Raw genomic sequence first — 24,473 nt, 5'->3', positions numbered from 1 at the left:
TGTCATATAGATCGGTCAAAAATATTATTTTATTCACACGCAAAACGTTATGGGTTGCAGTTTTAAGTGAATTCATTTTTTTGTTTTTTACAAAAGAGAGGAGATCGAGTGAGTTTGAGTTGAAATGAAATCAACTGATTCTCCTGTTAAGGTGCTTATATACTGCAGGTGCTTATCTAATCACCTGCAGTATGGCAGATATAGCTGTTCAAGAGGTCACTGCCGCCTGTAGTACATGCTGGCATACTGAATGACCAACAAGGCAGGTCAATCACTGGATCTTTGAAACGCTCAGTACAACATTAGTTTTTTTGTTTTTATTTTAATAACAAAAAACGAAATAAAAACATCAAAATATTGTACTGAAATAAATAACTGTATATGTATATAAATATGTAAATCTATGCACACACACACACACACACACACACACACACACACACACACACACACACACACACACACACACAGAGAGAGAGAGAGAGAGAGAGAGAGAGAGAGAGAGAGCGAGAGAGAGAGAGAAAAAGATGTGGTTAATTCACATTTTAGGTGTTAGTGAAAGTGAAACCAAATGGAGAATGATGACCATCGGCTCAACTCAGGCCTGGGATGTTGGGTGAATCAGAGGAAATGAGCAAAGCCAGCAATTAATGGTCCTGTACCAGGAATCTGTTCCTATGGACTAGATTCAATAGAACCTCAACATCCACCAAACATTATGGTACTACCACTTTCAACCTGGCGTCCCCTTTGGCCATGTCATTGTAGGCGAAACCTTTTTGCATGTGCCACCATTGTACAATGGTATGAGATATAGGACTTAACTGGTTTTAAGGGTTCTGGCTTGTGATGTTTGAGAAAATGTAGAGAATTGGGCCAGTTCAAAAACATCTTCATCATTGTAATTTTTATGGCTCAGGGTATTTATTTGATAAAGTAAGTTTTCACAGTTAATGTTGCATAATGGTATAAATAAAAAATATATTTAAATATATAATATATACTTGTAAATATGAGAGGAATTCTAGAGGAATGTAAGTTGTAAATCAGGGATTTGCTGGAATGTTGAATTATTTGAATAAAAACATTAAAAACCAGCTTTTTGTTTTGTTGTTGCAAAGTGTGTGTGTGTGTGTGTGTGTGTGTGTGTGTGTGTGTGTGTGTGTGTGTGTGTGTGTGTGTGTGTGTGCGTGTGCGTGTGCGTGTGTGTGTGTGTGTGTGCGTACGTGCGTGTGTGCATGACTGTGCGTGTGTGTGTGTGTTACTGTGCACGCGCATGTGTGTGTGTGTGTGTGTGTGTGTGTGTGTGTGTGTGTGTGTGTGTGTGTGTGTGTGTGTGTGTGTGTGTGAGAGAGAGAAGTGTAAGACTTTATGATTGAAACAGTTCACATATGTCAGAGCTCTTGAACATCATGTCCCCATCTCTGATCTTTACAGGAGAAAGTACTGAAGCCTCATTTTGTAGTAAAGCCTAAAGATATATTTACAGTGTTAATCTTGTTAAGGATGCTGACTGCAGCAAGGCAATGGTCCAACTTTAGCAAGAGTAAATTACAGAGTTCAAGTCTTAGCTGATAAGACGATAACAAGCCTTATCCATGTGGCCTTGCGTACTCGGTCAAATCCACCAGGTTCAAAGGAATCTTATAGTAGTAGTAGGCCTAGTGCAACATTCAAATGATTGCGGTTAGAGAGGGAATCAATCAATCAGTCCAATTATTCCAGTCTTTTGAGGACACAGCAGTGCCATGAAATTAAAAGTGTAATGCAGCCTAAGCAAAACCATATTGCATGCTTGCAGTATGCAGCTATTCTTTTTACATTATTATTAAGTATTTTCAATTTGATTTTGGTATGCCCATTGCCCACACACTTTCCTTACTCAATTTCAACAAAATAGACCTACTGTAATTGACTATTATATAGCCTAATTGGCCTGGTCTGTAGTGTCTGTCTCTCCATAACCACTATTACACCTGCAGGGACAGCTGCTTAGTGGATATTGGGCTTTCATCACAGTCATGTTTTCATTCAATGTCTGTCAATTCGTTTTCTAGCTAAGACCAATAGCCTATTATCTGATCAGAAATGTAATAGGACAGTGAAATGTTAAGACAATCTTAATGCCTAGGTTCTGGATAGAGTACTGGAAGCAAAACAGGCGTTTTCAGACTCCTGCACTCTTGCATGCCTGCAGCCTAACCTTCCTCTGTTGAACTCTGAACTCATAAATTGAACTTTAAGCTCAGCCAATAGAGCGTCGCAGTCCCGCCCCCTTTCATGACGACGCCAGGCCCAGGAAATGAATCCCAATGCATTTTTCACATAAACATTTAAAAAAGTATTTATTAAAAGACCTTTTAAGCGTCGTACGAAGCCAACTCGAGTCGTGACAAATCATGACAAACACAATATTTTGGACCAAACAAATAATTACAAAGAAGAAAAACAACAAAAAAAGTGTTGTAACCTGCCGTTTTTTTCTACTTTCTAATTCTTTGTTTGGCCCAAAACGTTTATTGTCATGATTTGTCACGACAAGAGTTGGCTTTGTCCACGGCGTAAACATCTTTTTTATACATTTTTGAACAATAGCAAAAGAAAGAAAATCACATACAGAAAAAGAAAACATACAGTACAAACAGACATGAAAAAAGAAAATCGACATTGCGTTTCAAACCTTGCATGTTACATTACTTATTTCTAGGCATTTACTGTTGTTCCTCATTCCCCCATACCGTTATTCATTCTGTTCAGTCTTAAATGTTGTCCATTTGGACCATTTGTCCTCCATTTGTTCTTCCTGTAGCCTCAGACGGTGTGTCAGTTTCTCCATGAGATGTATCTCCTGAATCAAATTGTCCCTGTGTTGGAGGTTCCATCTGTCCCCATTTTCTTGTGATAGCTTTCTTTCCTGCCGCCAACATGTTTACCAGATATCTATCCTCTCCTCGTATCTTTCCCCTTCCCCCCAATAAGTTTCCTAAATACAAAACATCACACTTCATATGCACCTCATATCCCAATATCTTTTGTATCTGATCATGTATCATTTTCCAAAAATCATCCATTTTGGGACTTGGAGAATTCCCTCCATATCCGTGAATTGGTAGACGATTGGTGCATTTTCCACGTATGTATCCAATCTTTTTCTGTAATTTCTATGTTTAGTTCTGCTTCCCATTTCTTCATTCCGTTGAATGACTGCAACTCATCAAAGTTGTATATATTGCTGATATAATTTGAATCTTTTTCCCCTTGTATATATTTTTAATAATTTGGACTATACCATTCACTTCTATGGAGGGCCTCCCTTAGTTTGATTTCCTTAGTGTAATAATCCCGTAGTTGAAGATACCTGAAGAAATCATGCTTATCCATGTATTTATCACTCAAATCTTTGAAACTCTCCAATGCCCCATTTTTCTCCAAAACACTCATTCCTCTATTACTCCATATTTTAAATCCCTTATCGTGTCCTGGTTTAAATGAACTGTCAAATGCCATCCATTTTAAAATCTTTATATCCTCTTCTAACATATATGTTTTAACTATTTTAAACCAAATCTCTAGTGTAAATAGAGATGGATCAATACGGTGTTTCATTTTCTTAAACTTTTCTTTGTCCCCTATAATATTCTGTATGGGATGTTTGTCAAATTCCTTTTCCATATCTTTCCATTTTGCGATATAATCTGGTTTGCGGCGTAAACATCTTTAAATAAATACTTTCTGAAAAGTCTATGAGGAAAATCGGGGATTTCTTTTCTGGGTCTCTTGGGACTGGGCGCACACATCTAATCAATTCCCAACAGATCTCAAAACCTGTTGTTTTGGGGAGCGGTTTCAGTCCATTCAACCTCCTCTTAAGTTGTGAGTTGGCTAGTGAGGTGCTCCCTAGGAGACATAGGGCAGTATTATGCGTGTCTTAAGTACCAGGTCTTATTACTTAACTTAAGACCTGGAGGCGTGGTCAATGCTGTTTGTCCACTCAGAATAGCCAAATGGCATTGATCACGCCTCCAGGTCTTAAGTTAAGTAATAAGACCTGGTACTTAAGACATGCATAATACTGCCCATATACTTCAAAGCGCAACAGGGTTGTGCACAGAGAACAGCTGATATACAAGCTCACATCGCATCACAGATGCGAGAACAGTATCAAAAGTGTCACAGTAAATATTACAGATTTGTAACTCACAAGTTCAGATTTGCAACTCACGTGAGTGAACTCACAGGTTCACATTTGTGTTTTGTATCCACAAGTTCAGATTTGTGTTTTGTATGTTCAAACACAGGTGCGAAACACGGATACAACACAGATGCAAATTACAGATAAAAAACACAAATACAAAACACAAATACAAAACACAAATACAAAACACAGATGCGAAACACGGATACAAAACACAGATGTGAATTACAGATACAAAACACAAATACAAAACACAAATACAAAACACAAATCTGAACTTGTGGATACAAAACACAAATGTGAACCTGTGAGTTCACTCACGTGAGTTGCAAATCTGTAATATTTACTGTGACACTTTTGATACTGTTCTGACCCCATATATTTCGGTCACCAGAGATTTCGACCCAGGACTATTCGACCAACCGCAAATTCGAGAGATTTCGACCCGTTTTTACCGGGTCGAATTATCTTTACTTTACTTTACTTTATTTGTTTATTTAGACAGGACAGAGCATATTAATGAACGTCACATGAACGTAAATACACCGGGATTAGCAAAGATGCTAATTTTCATCCGCAGTCCTCACACAAAACATAAATACAGAAAACAGACAAACGGTGTAACCCCTAGAGGGTAGTAGAGTACAAGGTGACGGTGGTGAGTAAATATTGTAAGCATGCTCCCCCAGTTGCATACTTTTTTAAGAAGGTTTTTTTGTGTGTGTGTGTGTATGTATGTCTATGTATGTATTACGGTACAGGCCAAAAGTTTGGACACAACCCTGGCAAACACCATCTGATTCAATGTGTTTCCTCCATTTTCATGACTACAATAATCAGGCTTTCATGGTCATTTCATATCTATCCAATCTCTGCTTAGGAGAGGCAACAAGCAGAAGAGATGTTTTGGGCCAAGAAACAAGGAATGGAAATTAGAACTGTATAAAAAGCTGCCTGATGTCTGATTTTTGGTTCTAAACACCATTTTTTTTTAAAGTTAGTATTTGTTTGCATTATAAACACATTGGAATGTTCACTTTTCTGATGAAATGTATTTAACATACTTTAATTAGCTTATTTCCTATATGGCCACAACAGATAAACTGACCTGAGGATAATTTGGAGGTAACCACCACACCAGTATGCAAATCACGGAGGAATAAGGAGGACAAGGAGACATCAGTCATCATCTCAACCCATTCACTTTGAACTGGGGAATATTTATTACAATCTTACATCCATCAGTGTTTGAGGTGATCAAAAGGAAATTAGGAATGTGATCGTTGATGGCCTGTGTTTCTCTGCATATCCATCTCAATGACTGTGCTTGAATAAGGTGGTATTCTCACACTTAATTGGAGGCGGAGGTGGGGCACTGTTTTAGTTTATTTGATCAACTCACAGTACAAGCACACATTTATACAATCTTACATCCATCAGTGTTTGAGGTGATCAAAAGGAAATAGGCAGAAGCTAAAAGCTTATGATAGCCTATCCTCCTTAAACATGATTAAGGACACGGTCATATGCTGTGTACATATTCACCTTGTAAACAAAATGTAAGTAAGATGAAATATGCAATATAAATGAAATCCCAATTATAATATTCGCATCTCATATATGATGCCTAATTCTCCATATTCAAGATTTAAGATGGGGAACATATACAGTTGGAGGGGGGTACAGCATTGTGTAAACAGAGCTATGTTACATTGTGTCGTTCTATATGGGAGAATAAAATGAGTGCAAGAATAATTGTCACACAACACAGAGCTGCTGCTAATGTGTAGACTGAACGTCACTTTATGACTGAATGACAAAATATAGTGTATTCAAATCACAGCATACAATCAATAAAGGCATTACCATTATAGCTATAACTTTTCTTATATATCATACTTTTATACTTCATGTCAAGATTTAAGATGGGGAACATATACAGTTGGAGGGGGGTACAGCATTGTGTAAACAGAGCTATGTTACATTGTGTCGTTCTATATGGGAGAATAAAATGAGTGCAAGAATAATTGTCAGACAACACAGAGCTGCTGCTAATGTGTAGACTGAACGTCACTTTATGACTGAATGACAAAATATAGTGTATTCAAATCACAGCATACAATCAATAAAGGCATTACCATTATAGCTATAACTTTTCTTATATATCATACTTTTATACTTCATGTGATTATTCACAAAACCCCACTAGCAAAAAACGTCATACTCTGCTATGGGGATGAGGCTGCTAGCCTTAGGAATGTGATCGTTGATCACCTCCATTAGCCTCCATTAGCCTCCATTAGCTTTGTAATTGTTTGGTAAATAAAAACACCAACAAAATAATTGTTTGGTAAATCAATGTACATATTATTATTATTATGTCTCTGTCTCTCTCTCTCTCTCTATGTCTCTCTCTGTCTCTCTCTCTCGCGGTCCGGGTCGAAAAGTCCGAAAAGTCGGGTCGAGAGCGGGTCGAATGGTCCGGGTCGAATAGTCCTGGGTCGAAATCTCTGGTGACCGACAACAGCATGTCACATGTCCTGTTTCTAGTCTTTCCCACTTGCACTGAAGCCCTGAAGCCGTTTGGCTAATTCTGTAACAAAAATGTAACCCCTTTCAAATAAATTAAAAAAGAAAATATAGCTATTAAACAATTACATAAATACAAATATTTAGTGGGCAGATAGATAATTCCCATGGCAAAAAAGATAGATAATTCCCATGGCAAAAAACGTTGCCATGGGAATGAAAGGCTGAGTGAAACATTAAGTTTGTTAGTGCTATATTAGGTACAATAATTAATAACATACATAGCACATACAATATGCATGTTTGAATCAAAATATTTCACCATCATTGAATTAATATTAGAACAGTGGAACCAAATCAGGTTGAGCATTCAAAAATGATATGAAGCCGATTAAGATAAGAATACTGGAAATTAATCGAAATTGTTGCTTCGGTGAATCAACATGTAAATAATTCATTTCAAAAGCCAAACTGAATGCATGATTAATTTATGGGCTGTAACCATTACTTTCACAAAGGGGTGGTAAAATCTATCTTTAACCATTTAACCAACCATGCTATATATATACCGTACAACAAATAGCAAACAAGCTACATGCCTACAAAGTGTCGCAGAAAAAAATGAAACGAATGAAAATGTTTGCCTATGCAGATTGAATATGGTTAGTCTTGATTTAAACAAATCAAACACATAAAAATGCTAACTCTCCAAAAAAGTTGTAGTTAAAAATCTTTAATATATTTATACATATATTTATATATGTACACATTGACTTACCTATTCTCATAAAAGTCAAGTAACACATTGTCAACTTCATTGTTAGTCACATGGTGGCACAAGTGAGACACTCATTCATTTCTCAGAAACAGGCACTGGCCCCGGTAATGACACAACCCCTTATCAAAGCTGTCCCCCTAAAGCAGTGGTTCTTCTCAAACGCTTAATTTCAATGAGCGCCAATTTGTTATGCATGATTAGTACCACAGACCCCCATAACTCGTGTACAAATGGAACCGCAAGGGTCCCTTTGGTTCCATTTGTACACTATGAGTTACAGACCTGTAAGGGTCCATTTGGCTCCTAACCATCACATATTTAACCCGCTGGGGGTCCCCAAGCCCCCATTTTGAGAACCACTCATCTTTTAAAGCAAACTGTAGTGTAGGGAAACAAGTAATTCCATCTACCTTCACCTTAAAGGCCCTTTATCTTTAAATAAAGAAAGAAAAAGGCGAATTGGACATGGTTATAAATACAGAATTCATTCATAATTCAAGTTCTGTATATTTGTCACTCTGGCCAAGGCCTAGTAAACATTTCACCGACTCTTGTCACGGTGGCAACGGGTCATTATCACAAGTCACGACCCAACGGGATGCTGATCAACTCCAGTACCAACATGAACACTTTGTCAGTTATCACTTTTCCTCTTGTAAATTATTTTACACCTAGAGGCAGAGGTCACAAGGACAAACCAGGCAGGTAAAAAGCCCAATTTATTCTCCATCGCACAACGGTGTCGCTCGCCAAAAAGAACAGGTTATATCATTCATGAAGTGATGTGCTGTTAGCGCGAAGGTTCTTGTTGGCAAGAGGCGTGTTGTACTATGTGTTATAATTAGTGTGGGCATTAAGACTGATTTATAATAAATCAGTCTTAATGCCCACATTCCTCTCCATCACACATCATTTGTGCTATAATAAAAAGAGAATGTGACCTCACACCATTGAAAGTAATAGTTGAAAACCTCCCAAGATGGTGCCACCTGTCCATTGAACTCAATGGACTGGGGTGGGGCAGTCGCTATGCCTGTCCTTCCATTTGTTAACCCTGAAGCCTGAGCTATACTTTGTCGTACGCTGGTCTTGCGCTGAAAATAGCTTATCTACAAGCTCACAATGCCTTGCATCCACGTATTGAGCTGGTAGGTCGGCTATTTTCGACGCAAGATAACGTTGACCGACGATGTATAAATTAAGCATGAGGTCTAGGCTTCACACATCAGTCCGACTTGATTCATGTTTCCATGACAACCTCAACACAATTCGAAGCGGGCGCCAACTACAACACACCGTACACGACTTACCAATTGGTTGTTTTCTAAGATATGCAGGGTTAACACAGGCTATTTTAGGCCAGGGTCAACTTGTTGTGACACTTTGGAACACTTCTCTGGGTAATTTTTTAAGTTGGTGATTTGTTCCACCTCTGTGCCAGAGGGTGACGAGGAAGTACGAAGCTCAAAAAACAATAAAATAAAACAATTAATCATTTTCTTAGATGGCATCGGAGCATCATTCTAGTTGCTAAACCCACACGGACCATGGAGTTTTATGGATGGAAACCCTGTAATTAAACCTATATAGAGTATACCCTTATGCAGATACATTGTAGTGGCTTTTCCACAAGGTGTGCGTATATACTCACCTATATTAACTCAGTCCTTATACATGTACTGTGATTACAAACGATGATATGCACAAAGAGCTTACAGTCATTAACATAAACAAAAAATAGAATGTATATAATGTACTGTATATAGTCCAACATTTTATAATTGTTTCTTTTTTTTCCAGAACTGTCCATCAGTCTTCAATATAGTCCTTTTGTCCTCCTTTGTAGTGCTGTAAACTTTTTTTTTCCTTAAGAAAAAAGCAACAAAAAAAAGAAAGAAAGAAATCTTTGTGGAAGAGTCTTCTTGTTTTTTGGGGGGGAGGGGGGGAGATAGAAGTCACTGGTTTGCATGACAGAACGGGGTGCATTGAATATGTGCTGCATGCTGCCCTCCACTGGTGAGGACTGGAGGTGCGTTACAGAAAGGGGTTGGTGGAACCTCCGAAGGATCCTGCTGGGGCTCCCGCCTGAAGCAGCACACAGGGACAGGAGGGTGGGGGTTGACAGCAGTTGTACTTAAATAAAGGTAGTAATACCACAATATTAAGAAAATATGAAAGTATTTTTCAAATTTTGTTGAACTTGCAGGGTTATTTAACATAATAATAAACATTGAATAATTGCAATTATTCCATTCACATATTCAGCACAAAAGCCTTCTTTTAAATATGTGAGAAAACAAAGAGGATACATGCTCACCATAAATGGGTTACTGGACAGGCCCGGGCCAGCCATAGGCTGGCCAAATGGGGTCATGGAGACCTTGTTCTGAGCGTACACTGGATATGCAGGGCCTAGGGAAATGCAAGAGAGACTGGGCTTCATGTCAAATGTTGGCCCCGGGCCTGCAGTCCTCAACAGTAGTTTGCATTACTTTATGGTTTGTTTGTGCAAGTCAGAAACCCTTGCAACTGTAAAGTCAAACACGAACAGTCATGTTTTGTTCTTGACAAAACTAATATGTGACTTAAGACTGTGAAATGAAACATTACAAGGTGATGTTTCAGGGTGCATTCAGACGTGAACGATGCGCAGTCAATGATTTCAGTTCCTGTTCAGTATGTTTTGTGGCCCAAACACAGCCCATATCATACTCCAGTATCTGCCATTGAAAAGTCAGTTTTGCTATGAAGCATAACTCCCAGTATAGAATGCCACCATGTGGACAAAAATGTCCAAATCTGAGGATTCTTTCAGTCTTCATTCAGACTGCAGGCAATTTTTATTTCTCAAAAAGTATCTTTAGGACCGACTGTCCAAACTGTAATTTGCAAGTCACCAGGTCTGATTTGTGTATGGAGAAATAGTCAACCCATCTGCACTAGTTGCTGTGGTAACGACTTAACGGCATGAGTAATGCTTTATTACTGTATACTCGTAATTCGTATGATGGTGTCGCAAGCTGAAAAGTGTGTAGTTTTCAGTGATACGGTCACACAAAAAAAAAAACTTAGAAATCAGGCTTCAGTGACCAGACTGAGACACATCTTTACAAATCAAATTTGAACCACCTAGCAACATAATTCAAATATGATTCTCAAAACTGAGACACATCTTTACATATCAGATTTGAACCACCTAGAAACAGGGTTCAAATCTGATTCCTCAAAATGTGTTTCCATGCATTTAATTTTTTTTGGCTGTTCAGCAATCTGATTCCAATCTGGACAAACCAAACATATTATTTGGGCTGCCAGTCTGAACAAACAAAGCCTAACAGTCGATTCAACCAATACAAGTAAGAGGTCTTTCATTGGCAGGTACTGTATGAAGGGGCTAACGAGGTGGGGTGTAGCGAGGGGGCCACTAACCATTCGGCTGAGGGTGATAGGCCCCAGGCTGGGGGTAGGGGACTGGGGCCTGGCCGGGGAAGGGCTGCTGGAAGGTTCCGCTGAAACTGGTCGGCAGGCTGTAGGAGGACGCATTCCCAAAGCCGGCGGGCATGCTCATAGAGCCAGTACCGAACGATGCTACGACACACAACATACAGCAACGTGTGCGCACGATGTATGCACACACATACAAACACACACACACACACACACCACATTATGCATACACACACACAGGTAACGGAGGCAGGGAAGTTAATTTTAAACATAGACACAACTTACCTTATCAATAAAAAAAACTAGCTTACTTACTGGCTAGTGGCTAATACAACTGGCTGTTTAGAAATAATAAAGTGAGCCAATGCACACGAACATACCTGCGGCTGGGGCTCTGCCATTGGTCTGGAAAGGATTGGTGGCCATTTCAGGGGCAGCGGCTGCAGCAACGAAGGGATTTGTGGACGGGACAGCTGGAGTGAATACATGGGCAAGTAAGAAACGTTAACACAGTACAGGTATTTGCATTCATACATTCAATCATATTGAATATAATACATTAGGGGTGCAACAGTATATCAAAACAATTGATTTAGAGTATTAAATAGTTTAAAGGAATATTTGTTTGACAAGTTGCTTGATTCAGTATTTAGATATTTGATATCAATTTGTAAACACCCCCTTGTGTGAGGAGACTGTGGTTTTACAATTACTTCTTTCTTTTCTTCTTTTTTGCCATTATTACTCATTTTCATTTCCCCCCAAAATGATAAAAGAAAACACTGTCTCCTCACGCATTAAAAGGACAATATCAGTCACCAGAACCAGACAGGTGTTTTCAATTAATCTAACATGGTTAAACAAGTTTTAAGTTACAATGGGTTTGTATAGGAAGGGGGCATGTCTGTTAAGATAAAATCTAAATACAGAATCAAGCAACTTAAAAACAGAGTACCCGTTCCACCCTATATATATATATATATATATATATATATTAGAGACCAGCGGGTGGCGGATTTAGCCGCGGTTGCCGCGGGTGAACCGCAGTTTAGGGTGGATTAGGGTCAATTCAATATATTATAAATTAATATCGGATAAACCGCGGGTGAAATAATGCTGGAAATAAATGAATGGCATCTATCTATAGTCTTATAATATAGTTTTTAAAAGGCACAAAATCTCAGCATGCGTGCGTTAGTAGTATTTTAATATTTTCCATCAGGCACAAATTAGACGCCTATATTGGCTAAGAAGGACCACAACAACGAGTGGGCTGCTAGTTGCTAGGCTAACAGGCAGCTGAGAGTATGAAAGAAACTTACAACTAACTGAAACAGAAGGGAAGAATATAAGTTTGGCGTGGGACTCGGTGCCATGGGACTGCATGGGAGCGAGGGCTGGATATATGCCACATGAAAACACGTTCGTTGCGATGTGCGAACGTGACTGACTGAACGGACGGCAGCCTTGTTGCCATGGAAATGGGAATATACAACCGTAACGTTAGTGAACTGTCGGCAGTGGTGAGTGACACAACTTATAAATAGCCGATCTACAAGCTCACAACGCGTCGCAGCGAGCCAGCGACGTGTTGTGAGCTTGTAGATTGGCTATCCCTGCAGCGGATTTCGGGTGGTTGCGGATATATAAATTGGATTAATTAATTAATGCGGTCGGATAACGGGCGGATTATAAATATGCACACTCGGATTCGGGTGACAAAAAAGCTCATCCGCTGATCTCTAATATATATATATATATATATATATATATATATATATATATATATAGAGAGAGAGAGAGTTCTGAGTCAGGCATGGGGTTTTGTGATGTCACAACAGGCCAGCTCCATATATGGAGCCTGGGCAGGGGCCCAGTCCAGAGCCCGAGCAGAGGCCTTGTGTGGCGGTTCTGGACAACCGACCGACTCGACATCAGGCACTGGGGTGTGGAACGTGTGTCAAATTTGAAGTTGGTGGGGCAAACGGTTCTTGAGTTACGTGGATGGATTAGACGTACACACGTACAGAGACTTTGTGCATTTATAGATAGATTCTATCCCTATTTTTGGTTATGATATTATAGGTGACATCGTTTTTGAAAATAGCAGATCTACAAATTCACACATCTTGATGTCATGTGTTGTGAGCTTATACAGTAGATCGCCTATTTTCAAACCAATGAATTATCAAATATGGCTTCACTGGTTAATCGATTCATTGATATATAAAAATAAACCCGCTTCTTGATTATTCAAATAATATAAAAAGTAATCAATAGTTGCAGGCCTACACTACAAACATATTTATTACAAAAAACACCTCCAAAGCCTGGCTGCATACTGTGTAGAACAGAATGAGTCTGGGCAGGTGAGGATCCCAGCACAGCTCCAAACATATTCCTGCAAAAACAAAATCTATATTAATTAGACTTACATCCATTAAAACAATATACAATGCATATCAAGCTGCAGCTGTCTTAACATGTTGTTTAAAGCTTGCATGTTAAGGTTTGTATGACGTGTGCAGGCAATTCAACACAAAGACAGTGCCATGATTTGGGCATTTAGGTTTTTACTTTGTCTAAGGCATGGGTTCCCAAAGTTGGGGTCGCGACACTGACTATGGGGTCACGAAATTATTTGGTACATCAATTTTATTTGCATTTTGTTTTTCTCCTCAAAAATGAGGAGGGGGCTAGTGTATTATTATGGTGTGTGTGATATGAAATGTGAGCTTACCATAATAACAGTAATCCTTAATCATGTTCAGATTTTAACAGTTTTTTTTAATAACAAAACTTGAGATATAACAGTTATAACCAAAGATCTGAAAAGCCTCTGGCACACAATCTGTCATTGTTAGATCATTGGTCAGCAATACCACAACACTTGTCTCACCCTTGCGCGTTGCTGCCTGTCGGGGCAGAGGAGCTGAGCTCATTGTCTAGGTCAGCCAGAGCTGCATAGCGGTCTTCTGCAGAGATCCCAAATTGGGACTGAGCGGGGACTGCACTGGACATGGACGGGATTGGCACGCCTCCCCCTGAAGAGGGAACGGAGTAGATAATAGTCTTGCCCAGGCGCGATAATAACTAAAAGAGGGCTGAGTGGCCAATAGGGATGGAAATGTAAACAGTTAACTGTGTACACGTAGCTGGCGGTAAGAGACATCTAAGAAACCACAAGGCATTTTAAAACATTTCCATACAGACAGGTGACTGTATGTGGACGCTCTTCGCCTTGTAGGCTTGCTCAAGTAGTCAATTAAGCTATATACAATTTACAGTATGACGGTGTAACAGTCGTGTGATGCAATAAAATTTGTATAAAGATGACATCATGCTACGTTTAACCGCTAACCAACACATTCACACATGTAAACACACAGGTAAACAAAATGTTTAGCTGCATCAGGACAACATAAAATTGGACAATGTGTAAAAACCTGCATGTGAATGGAGACAGGAATGAGAAGGCGTGGATAGGTGGGGTTATGGTCATGGTGGAGAGAGGGGGTACCTGATGACAAGGACTTGGAGGGGGGTGACGTGCCCAGATGGGATGGGATTGCAGAGTTGCCAAACGCTTCAAAGTTGGCAAAGTTGGCATTTGAATTACCCTGAGTTGCTGTGGCAACAAACAAGGAAACAAAAACACCGAAATGAGAGGAATGCAGAACTCAGAGAATGCCACAGAGGATGGTGACAGTGATAATGACATGACCTGGATGAAACAAACAAAAAACAAAACAAAAAAGAAAAGAATGAAAGAGTGACCATGCCAGTTGCTTAGTGAAGGGGATATAATAATCTTAACCAAGAAGTGGCTACCTGATTGGCTGGGAAATTGTGCAAAGTTGGCAAAGTTGGTAGAGTTGGCGGCCTGAGCAGGCGGGGCAGCAAAGATGTCTCCGCCCAGATCAGACAGCAAGTCAAACTTCTTCTCCTTGTGGTTGATGCTGTGAGGCTGTGAGCGAATCAACCCTGGAGACTGTGGTAGGGAGAGGTGATGAGGGGTTAGACCTGTGGTTTACCACCCTCGTCCTCCAGGACCGCTGCTAGACAGCCTAGACTTGGTATTCTATCCTTATCTATTTCCAGAGGCCGACTAAATGCTAGCCCGACTTTGGAGAACATTTTGTAATCAATTTGAAAAACGTAGATTTGTTCAAAGTTTCTATTTGAAGAAGAAGAAGAATAATGAATTAAAATTAAAAATGTTTATTAAAAAAACAGACAAGAATCAGCAGTAGGGATCCTAACAGAAAACCAGAGGTATAATAGGGCTGATAGGACAACAAACTGGACTGTAAAGATGCATTTCTAATGGGAAAGCAGACATTATGTTACCTGGCGAGGCGGGGTCTTGTTGAGGTGCAGGGTTTTGAGTGGCTGGACCTCGGGGGTGCTGCCTGTGCTGCTGGCTGAGGAACCAGACACTGAGACAGTGGCTACTGCCTTTGCCTGGTCTGGAGGAACATACCTACACATGCAAGAATGCAAAGTATGTAGGTCCACATACACGCATGCAACCCTTCTTTCCACTTAACAGATGTTCACACCAAGAACACTGACTACAGTACAACCATAAAATAATGTTTTCAAAATTGTTTCGACTTAAGTGGATGGCAGAGTCCAGACCACAACAATAACGACAATGATCTATCGCACTTTCAGAGCGATAGAAACACAGTCAATCAAAATCCATCAGGACGGGATGCAGTGCAATCGGTCTCACCCACGGAATCAGTGATAGTTTTGTAATTATTATTATTATTAAGAGATACAATTATCTTGCCTTCTGATAATAAATTAAGAGTAAGATTAGCATCTGCATGCGTCTTTCAGCACCATTGTCACGGAGGCGGAGATCTCCTGAGACTCCCTCCATGTGTGGGCTCAGACATGTTTAGTGCCACTGTTTACACAAAGTATCGTTCATCAGTGGGCTCGTCGCTCACATAATTATCCTTATTGTGCTTGGTGTGAATGGCTCTTTAAAGTCTTATACAGGTCAATATATCACTCTGGAATTCTCTGCCTAAAATATATCTATCTGCTGTCAATAACAAAATTACTTTCAAAAAGCATACCAAGAAAGATCTTGATCTCTTGATTGGATAACATTAGTAGCTGTAGAGATTAGGAGACCCCTGTTGCTTAATAAAGCTTTAATTTTTTTAAACATTTGTAAATAAACAAGGGCACCCTTTAACGAAATACATAGCCAACAATTAATTGTCATCTAGTCAGATTACTTTTAAAGACAACTGACTGAGTTTGGCTCTTTGGCTCTGCTATCATTTTAAATAAAACTCACCATCTTTTCTTCTCGTATTTTTCCTGAAGGAATTCTTTTACTTTCTGTGGTTCACGGAAGTCTGGCACAACCAATGTCCTGTCATCATAGAGACCCAACCAGATGTGTTTACAGACCTAAGAAGTAGGGACGGAAATTAGAGCCTGATTTATAGTCCGTCATAAGACGAGACGGTGTTGCACGCCAAAAATACCGGACCTACAAGCTCAGCTTGTAGATCCGCTATTTTCGGCACAACACCTTCGTAAGACAGGGAATGGCAATAAAGTAGACTGTAGCTAGCGGCAGGCATCTAATATGAATGCTGCTTCTCAGTCCTTTCACTAGGACGTGCATACCGACCTACCTCATTATTGTGTTTCTGTAGAAAATCGATCTCCTGTTGTGTGAACGTGGTCATGGAGATGGACTTCACTCTATGTGGGGGATTCAGACCTCGTCTGTGTGTGGAGGAGAAGAACGTTAGGAGAGGCAACAAAGATAGAAGCAGGAGACATTCTTCACACAGTTCATCTGCCCAAAAGAAACGCCAACAGATCTCCATTCACCTTCCACTGCAGGAGTGTGGAACCACTATTGCACATTCATTTAGGGGTTAAAATAATTAAGAGAAATTCATCCTGAGGATCTTTATTTGATTTTTTATTTCATTTAAGCAACTTCTATGTCCTACCCAGGATTCAAAACTGGGTCTCTGGCGTGAGAGACCAGTCATCTACCACTCAGGCAAGAGGCAACCCCTTAGGCAATGCCTCAGGCAACATAATGTGGCAGCAACTGAAAATATTCAGTTGGACAGGACAGTTGGTGTATAATACCAAATTCATATGCACGTGTACATGACATACGCTGATGTTCTCTTTTTTTGCACTCTTTTTTAATAATAATAATAATTATTATTATTATTACCTATGCTGCTACATTGTCTGAATGAAGCGAACAAAAATACGTTTTAAAACAATATGTACCAATAAAGCACAACCTTGAACCCCCGGGATGCACACAAAGATTAGACACACCAACGGACCGACATGCGGAAACAACGGTCGGACATGCGCTGCTCCGTGCTTGTAGTCCATGAGCCAGACAAGTTTTCATTACGAAATGAGTGGGCAAAACCATACCTATATTAAATTGTTTAGAAGGTCAATATAAGTAAATTTATATATGATAACACTTCCACAGGAGCAGCTTTTTCATATTTATCACACATTTTGTTATTTTCACCTATATACATGTGAATAGGATGAAAAAACTTAACTAGTGATCACCATGAAACTTCCCTAGTAGGCCACATTGAAATGCTCTGATGTATGATTACATCTATCTAGAACACTCTAATATACACATTCATATTGATACAGGACCATGTAAAATAGCTCGAACCAGTGCTGATTATTTCGTTAGGACCCACTACAGTGGTGTTCGATACGAACTTAACCGGGATGTGGAAACCTCTACTTCAATGCTCTACGTCTACGAGTTGCTTAGCCATTAGCCAGTTATTCTGTCTCATCTAGAAGACTCGTACCCAAGGTAATACAAGCCATTCAAGGTATATGGGTTGTAAAGCCAGATACCTTGATTCGTATATGTTGACCTGTTGGAGATACCGCATTAAATAATTAATGCACAAAATCTCTGTAAGTGCATACACACGTCCATCTAGTAGACCATGGGTTTTCAACAGGTGGTCCGTGGACCACTGGTGGTCCGTGGAGGTATTGCATGTGGTCCCTGACCATGCATTTAGTAATGTAGGATTTGTTGATTTTTTAAATGTTCTTTCCACTAGTTGAGAAACCGTGAACTGAATGACCTGGTGACCTATGATGAGTCCATCCATGTCATTTACTGACAAGTTGGAGTTCAAGAAATTCAACAGAAAAAGGGAGTTAGAATCTCAAGAAAGGGGAAGTGCACTGAATGACCTGGTGACCTATGATGAGTCCATCCATGTAGTCATTTACTGACAAGTTGGAGTTCAAGAAATTCAACAGAAAAAGGGAGTTAGAATCTCAAGAAAGGGGAAGTGCACCGGATTGTCTGGTTGAGTCATTATTATTAGGACATTTTACCAGTAGTAGTCAACGGTTAAGAAACAGTGGGATGTTGTATACACATGGGATGCATAGCAAGTGTTAAGTTACAAAAGCACTAATCTTAGCCCATATCCCCACCCAACACAATAGTGGTCCCCAGGTTGATTTGAAAAAATGCATTGAATGAGTAGTGCCCATGACGCGGGAACGAAATTCATTTTCTAGGCACTTTTTCTGGGGTCCCAACACGGCATATAGTTGATTAATTACATGAAAACAATGATTTATTGTATTACAAGTTTTCTGAAATTGTATATTTAAATATGCAAATTAGGCATTATATAGGAAAATATGCCTGATTTTGCATGACTGTCAATTGAATATTGTATTGACAGAGTCAACATTCTTATTTCATTTTGTTAACATGTCAAAATCAAAGGTTTTAAATGAGGGAATATTCAATGTCCATATAGTAGCCAATGTATCATTTAACTATAAATGCAAAGTCTCTGTGTCTGTACAGCTGTACGTCTGTAATACATGTAACACCAAAACCGTTCGCCCCACCTACTTCAAATTCGACACACGCGTTCTACACCCCCACAGGGAGTGCAGTGCCCGGTGTTGAGTTGGTCGGACCCATGATTGTCCAGAACCGCCACAAAAGGCCTCTGCCCGGGCCACAGCTGACATCACAAGGCCTCTGCCTCTGCAACTCCATATTTGGGCACCGACTTCTGACATCTGCATAGACCCCATATTTGGGCATGCCTGACAAAGATGGGCATAAAAGGTGATACCGCTGACATCACCATGACTTGACCAGCTCAACAGAACGATGAATTGGCTAATAGATGGCAGTTACAGATCACCTTTTTTACATGCCAATATGCCCAAAGGTACCCGAGCCTATACTGCAACCGGATGCGTGACGCACAACAACGTGCATAGAGAGCTGAGTCAGACAAAGCACGAGATGCACGCCTAAAGCTGCAAGATCTGTGGTTGGTGTCAATGTGGGATGCAGTCCACGGCCACGCAGTGTGTCCAACCAACATCATCTATCCATTCACTCTGCCCCACCAGTTTCCAGTGAGACCCTGCTTCGGCATGACTGTCAATAAGTCTAAGGGCCAGACACTACAATGTGTTGGGGTCTTCTGCATGAGGAACTTCTTCAGCCAGCCTGGTGTCGAGTTTTAAGCATATATGAAAGTATTGAATAAGTAAAATGACTATTCCAGTCAATTACCCATACTTGAATTATGCAGAAAGGTGTGATTATAGGTCTCTACACAATAATGGCTCAAACGTTTATCATATATTTTTGTAAGAATGTGTGTGGTAATATAGGGGGCCACATATTCAATGCATGATAACGACCACTAAGCTATGTGTCTGCAATGGTTATCATGCCAAACTGTGAAGTAGAGATGCACAACAAGTCAAAAAAATCACACCAGCTTTGCCCACCGATTTGATTCTATAGCTATGGCCCTGGCTCGTGTTATCACACTATAATAGTGTTTCTGATTGTATCTCTAGAGTTACAAAACGTACAAACACATGTTACCACTCATATTAAAGCTTAGAATGGTGAGCAGTTTTCTATAGCCATTAGGAATATGTTGGTTCTTAGCACACACTTCCAAAATGGGGATATTTGCAAGCCTTATTTTAAATTTCTTAGATGTGTGTGCAAAATACTGCATTAAAAGCCCATTTAAGCATATATGGAAGTTTTGTGGAAGTAAAATAACCATTCCAATCAATTCCCCATATTTGAATTATGCAGAAAAGTGGTTTCATTGGTCTCTGCACAAAGTAAGGTTCAAAAGTTGATCATATATTTGTTGTCACAATTTGCATGTGGCAATATAGGGGTGCATGTACTCAATGCATGATAACTACCACTAAGCTGCTAGTCTGCGATTGTTATCATACAAAAATGTGAAGTAGACAAGTACAGCTAGTCAAAAATTCAAACAAGAATTTGCCCACCCATTTCGTAATTAACGCGCAAATTAGGGGGGTCTGGCTCATGGACTATTGTGGTTAGGGTTTGAGGTAGGTTGTTGGTCTAATGGCAGTCAAACCAATAGTATGTCTAAACTAAAGCCTGTACCCTGAACCCCCTCCCTGGCCAGGGGAGAGATGGTGATTATGAGCTTCCGGCAGTACTACTTGTCAACCAGTAGGTTTCCTACTCCTCCAAGGGTCTAAATGTTTCAATGGAAGAGTAGGGAGACCACCTCTAACCACTGCAGTGCAGACATACAAGTTATATTGTATTTACATACTCTACTATATTACAGATTAAAACAACAAAATAGGTTCCAGGTTGCAGCTTAAAATAACAGTGAACATCATACATGGATGCTCAGATCTGAGATGTGTTATGTGCTACCATTCGCAAACTAAATATGCTGTAGTGTAGTGCTGTAAGTGTAAGTGATATTTTGTACTTACAGCACATGTAATACTGGAAGCTGACAAGTGACATATTACTAAAGGTGTGTTTTTATTTTTATTTTAAGGAAGAGTGAATGATTGGTTAATATGCTTAAAGGACAAGTCTGGCCTAAATAACATATAACCTCCTTTCCTACTTATATTGATCCAAAATTACTTGCCATGGGGTCTATATGCAGAATTGCCCCTGTCGTCCAGTTTCCCCAGCAGCCAACAGCTACTCGGAGTGCCTAAGCATAATTGCTACTTAACCCATTCACTCAAATCTTTGCTTCTGGGGGGTCCCTGGAACAACATATTTTCAGATGGGGGTTGGCGGGCAATTACATATATTTTTGGTGGTCCTTGACATGAAATAGTTTGAGAACCACTGACATAGAAACATGGATTTTTCAGAAAGGATTTAGAAGGCATTTGTAGAATCGTCCTCAGGTCTAAATGGATTAAAGGACCACTTCACCACTTTTCAACCAATGTTCATATAATTGGTCCTCACTCCTCACTAATGATCATGATAAAAAAGCACAATTTGTTTCTACTTGGTCTGTGTCTCATTAGCCTCGGTCTCAGGCTCTCAGCCTTATCTGCGAAGAGAAAAGCCTGGTCACAACCTAAGGCAAAGAGTGTATCGGCAGAAGTGTGACAAGTGTCGGGCCGGAACATACTTCAGAAGTATTTCCCCAGATATATTTTTAATTTGGACCAATCACAACACTTGTTTCATTCACAGAAAATGTAAACAGATTTGTAATGCGTCAGCGTAATTTCCTTGAGCGGTACTCCCGCCAAAATCCCGCTACTTCCGCCAATACACTCTACAACGTAGGTCTTGTCTCATAGGAGGGCTGTGGGCAGTTCAGAAACCCATCCACCAGTGACATCATCGATGGGGAATGCAAGCTAATAGAAACTGCAGGCTTTCTATTCCTGAAAAGTTGCGTTGCGAAAACGATGACAAAAGTTGTCATCGTTAAAAATCATAAAAATCTAAATACCGGTATATATATTTTTTTTTAAATCTTGTTTAAAGAAAATCTGCCTAACAATGTCACTGGTGGACGGGTTTCTGAACTGCCCACAGCCCATAAAGAAATTGTGGTATTTTATCATGAACATTAGTGAGGAACAATTATATGAAGATAGGTTGAAAAGTGGTTTAGTGGTTCTTTAAGCAATTTGTTGCGGTCAAAATGCCTTGGTTGTGCCACACAAGCTGCCTCAGTCTGCTAAACAGATGTTTATGCCGTTATGTGTTTTGCCAAGTCCCAGACGCGATGTGATTGGCCTGGCCAGTACATTCACTTTGATTGGCAGTTGTGCTGAACGCACACCCCAAAACATGATTTACGAGACTGTGGCGGCTCGTGTGGCACAACCAAGGCATGGATGTGTATTTAATCACTTTTTTAATCACTTTTGACCGCAACAAATTGCTTAAGAAGCAATATGCTTATTGTCTCCACTCTATATGCTATGAGGGCTGCTGGGGAAACGAGACTGGTGCAATTCTGCAAAATAGACCCCATAGTAGTAGTGAGAATCGTGAGAATCGTGAGAATCGTGCAGCACTACCCCATGGCAAGTCAATTGGGATCAGATTAAGTAGGAAAATTATACTTTAATTATGTTAATTAGTCCAGAGTTGTCCTTTAAGCAAGCTTCTTTTCAAATTTAGGCCCAATATTTCATTACTCACAACACCAAGTGGTACTTATCTATTGATCACACTCAGCATTCTGTTTTACAAATGCTGACAAGGGCTGAGGCCTGGGGAAACAATTTGACAATACACATTTGCCATTACTAGGGACTGTCAAATAAACTCCTCGCAAGCAATATGTTTGCAAATGTATTTGCAAGCCTCCCCAGAAAATCAACGAATGCTCTAAATTGTTGTACTGATCGTAGTTACAGACAGTTGGCTAATTATAAGTAATCATCACAATTCACAAATCACATTTAAAGTTATTGCCACACAGGCTTACACATGACACGACATACGATTGGTCAGCAGCACAAAAAGACCTACTTCCCCATTTTGTGAAAAGTGTTTCCCAATTTGTGAGACACTCCCTAAGATAAGATATTTACTTATCTTGTGTATATAGTCCTGAGATAAGGATTGTGTGTGTGTGTGTGTGTGTGTGTGTGTGTGTGTGTGTGTGTGTGTGTGTGTGTGTGTGTGTGTGTGCATAACTGTGTTGTGTGGCTGGGGATGTGATCAACATGACTTGCAGCAGCTGGAGGGATGTCCATGTATTGTAAAGTTCAACGTGAGGAGGTTGGCCTGCTTGTTGTGACGTGATGTTTTGAAACACACTGCTCAAATATTTGACTTTCTTGCTATCTGGAACGCATGCAGTACTGCTGTAACCTTGACTCACTCTGAGTCAGAAGAACCAAGGCAACGGAAACAACATTTCTCAACCAACTTACTTTAAACGCAGCTACGATGATGCCATATTTGCCCAGGGTTCAGAAAGTGAGCTAGACCTTGTAAACAAAAGCTTGAGAGAATTGAGCCCTGCCCAGCCCGGGACAAACGGCCTGCCCTGGGGGCTTAAAAAGCACAGATACCTGTCCTGAATTAGCTGACGAGCTAACGGTACCCTAGAACAATGACACAAAGGATTCGACAGTGACGTCACAAATAAGAACCATGAAGCTAAGCACTTCAGACTCATGGGGGCCTGTAATATGTTAATTAAAATTTATATTATTTGTATAAATAAATGCAAATATATTTATATAATTATTTATTATTATTATTTTATTATACATGTAAAAATCTAACTATCCCTCGGAATTTTGAATGTCTGCCTTTTTTACATTTCATATATCCCTCAGTATATTTGAATTATGCGTTACTAAAAACATGTATGTTCTTAAAAAAATAATGCAGGCTACATATTTCCGCTTGTTCGTGATATCACCTTCGTATCCTTGTCATATTCGTCCTAGACGGTATGTACCTCCGCTCTCTCTCTCTCAAATCAACAACATGCCCGACCCACCGCCCGAAGGCAGGCACCGCGGGCGGCTGGCCGCGTTAACAACAGCCGAGAAAAGAGCACCGACGCCGGACTGATGTGGCCACAGAGCCGCGTTACTCACAGGATGCCGGAGCAGGTGGTGCAGACGAACGAGCCCACTGTCATGTTGGCGTAGGTCGGGCCGCGCTGGTCGCAGTCGAAGCATTTCCTATTCGGCGGTAAGCTGGTCATTTCCCGGAGCATCTTCAGATGGGTCTCCTCCTGCTTTCGCTTAGCACTCGTCGCCATGGCCGAAATCCAACTGCCGTCGAACGGGGAGACGAAGGGGGTTTTAACGGGGTCTTTTCCAATTCTGTGGAACTTGTTCGGGAGGGGAGGACGACGTCTTTCGGTGTGGACACAGACTTGCCTCGACGGCGGCGGTGGTCCAGAATAGTGAATACTACAGATAGACACCTTGCGGGACCGCTGTCATGTCACCCGCCCAGCCAGTCCATCAACACTTCCTGTTGATGACTTCAAAATAAAGTTACGAGACCGGTCTGGAGCGTTTAACTGTCTGTATGGACTAGAGTATAAATTGATTTACGGACCCGGTATAGTCATTTTAGTAGTCTTGCGTTGATAGACTGTTGCCTCTCACAATTTCCAAATGTGGAACAGTTGTCTGGCTACGCGAGACTATCATTTTAGTAAA

At 40.2% G+C, this 24,473-nt stretch overlaps 1 protein-coding gene across 4 annotated transcripts; it reads right to left on the bottom strand.

The window, feature by feature from the left end:
* Positions 1-7,441: 7,441 nt before the first annotated feature.
* agfg1b (ArfGAP with FG repeats 1b) lies at positions 7,442-24,346 on the bottom strand. 4 transcript variants are annotated; one of them, XM_079529428.1, is made up of 12 exons: positions 23,898-24,345; positions 16,616-16,709; positions 16,270-16,385; positions 15,300-15,432; positions 14,781-14,940; positions 14,470-14,577; positions 13,849-13,993; positions 13,271-13,350; positions 11,330-11,422; positions 10,932-11,090; positions 9,820-9,914; positions 7,442-9,635 (listed from the first exon to the last, which is right to left on the bottom strand). In XM_079529428.1, exons 1-12 carry the CDS (start codon positions 24,062-24,064, stop codon positions 9,537-9,539), a joined length of 1,449 nt encoding a protein of 482 aa, XP_079385554.1. In that variant the 5' UTR covers positions 24,065-24,345; the 3' UTR covers positions 7,442-9,536. The 4 variants fall into 4 exon arrangements, with proteins under 4 accessions (XP_079385554.1, XP_079385555.1, XP_079385556.1 ...); XM_079529429.1 differs by having other exon boundaries at positions 7,442-9,587; positions 23,898-24,344; XM_079529430.1 differs by lacking the exon at positions 14,470-14,577 and having other exon boundaries at positions 23,898-24,346.
* Between the last annotated feature and the right edge of the window lie 127 nt (positions 24,347-24,473).

This window comes from Electrona antarctica, assembly GCF_951216825.1.
Source record: "Electrona antarctica genome assembly, chromosome: 19".
Taxonomy (NCBI): domain Eukaryota; kingdom Metazoa; phylum Chordata; class Actinopteri; order Myctophiformes; family Myctophidae; genus Electrona; species Electrona antarctica.
Note: the sequence above shows the minus strand (reverse complement) of the source record. Positions and strands in the feature narration are given on the sequence as shown.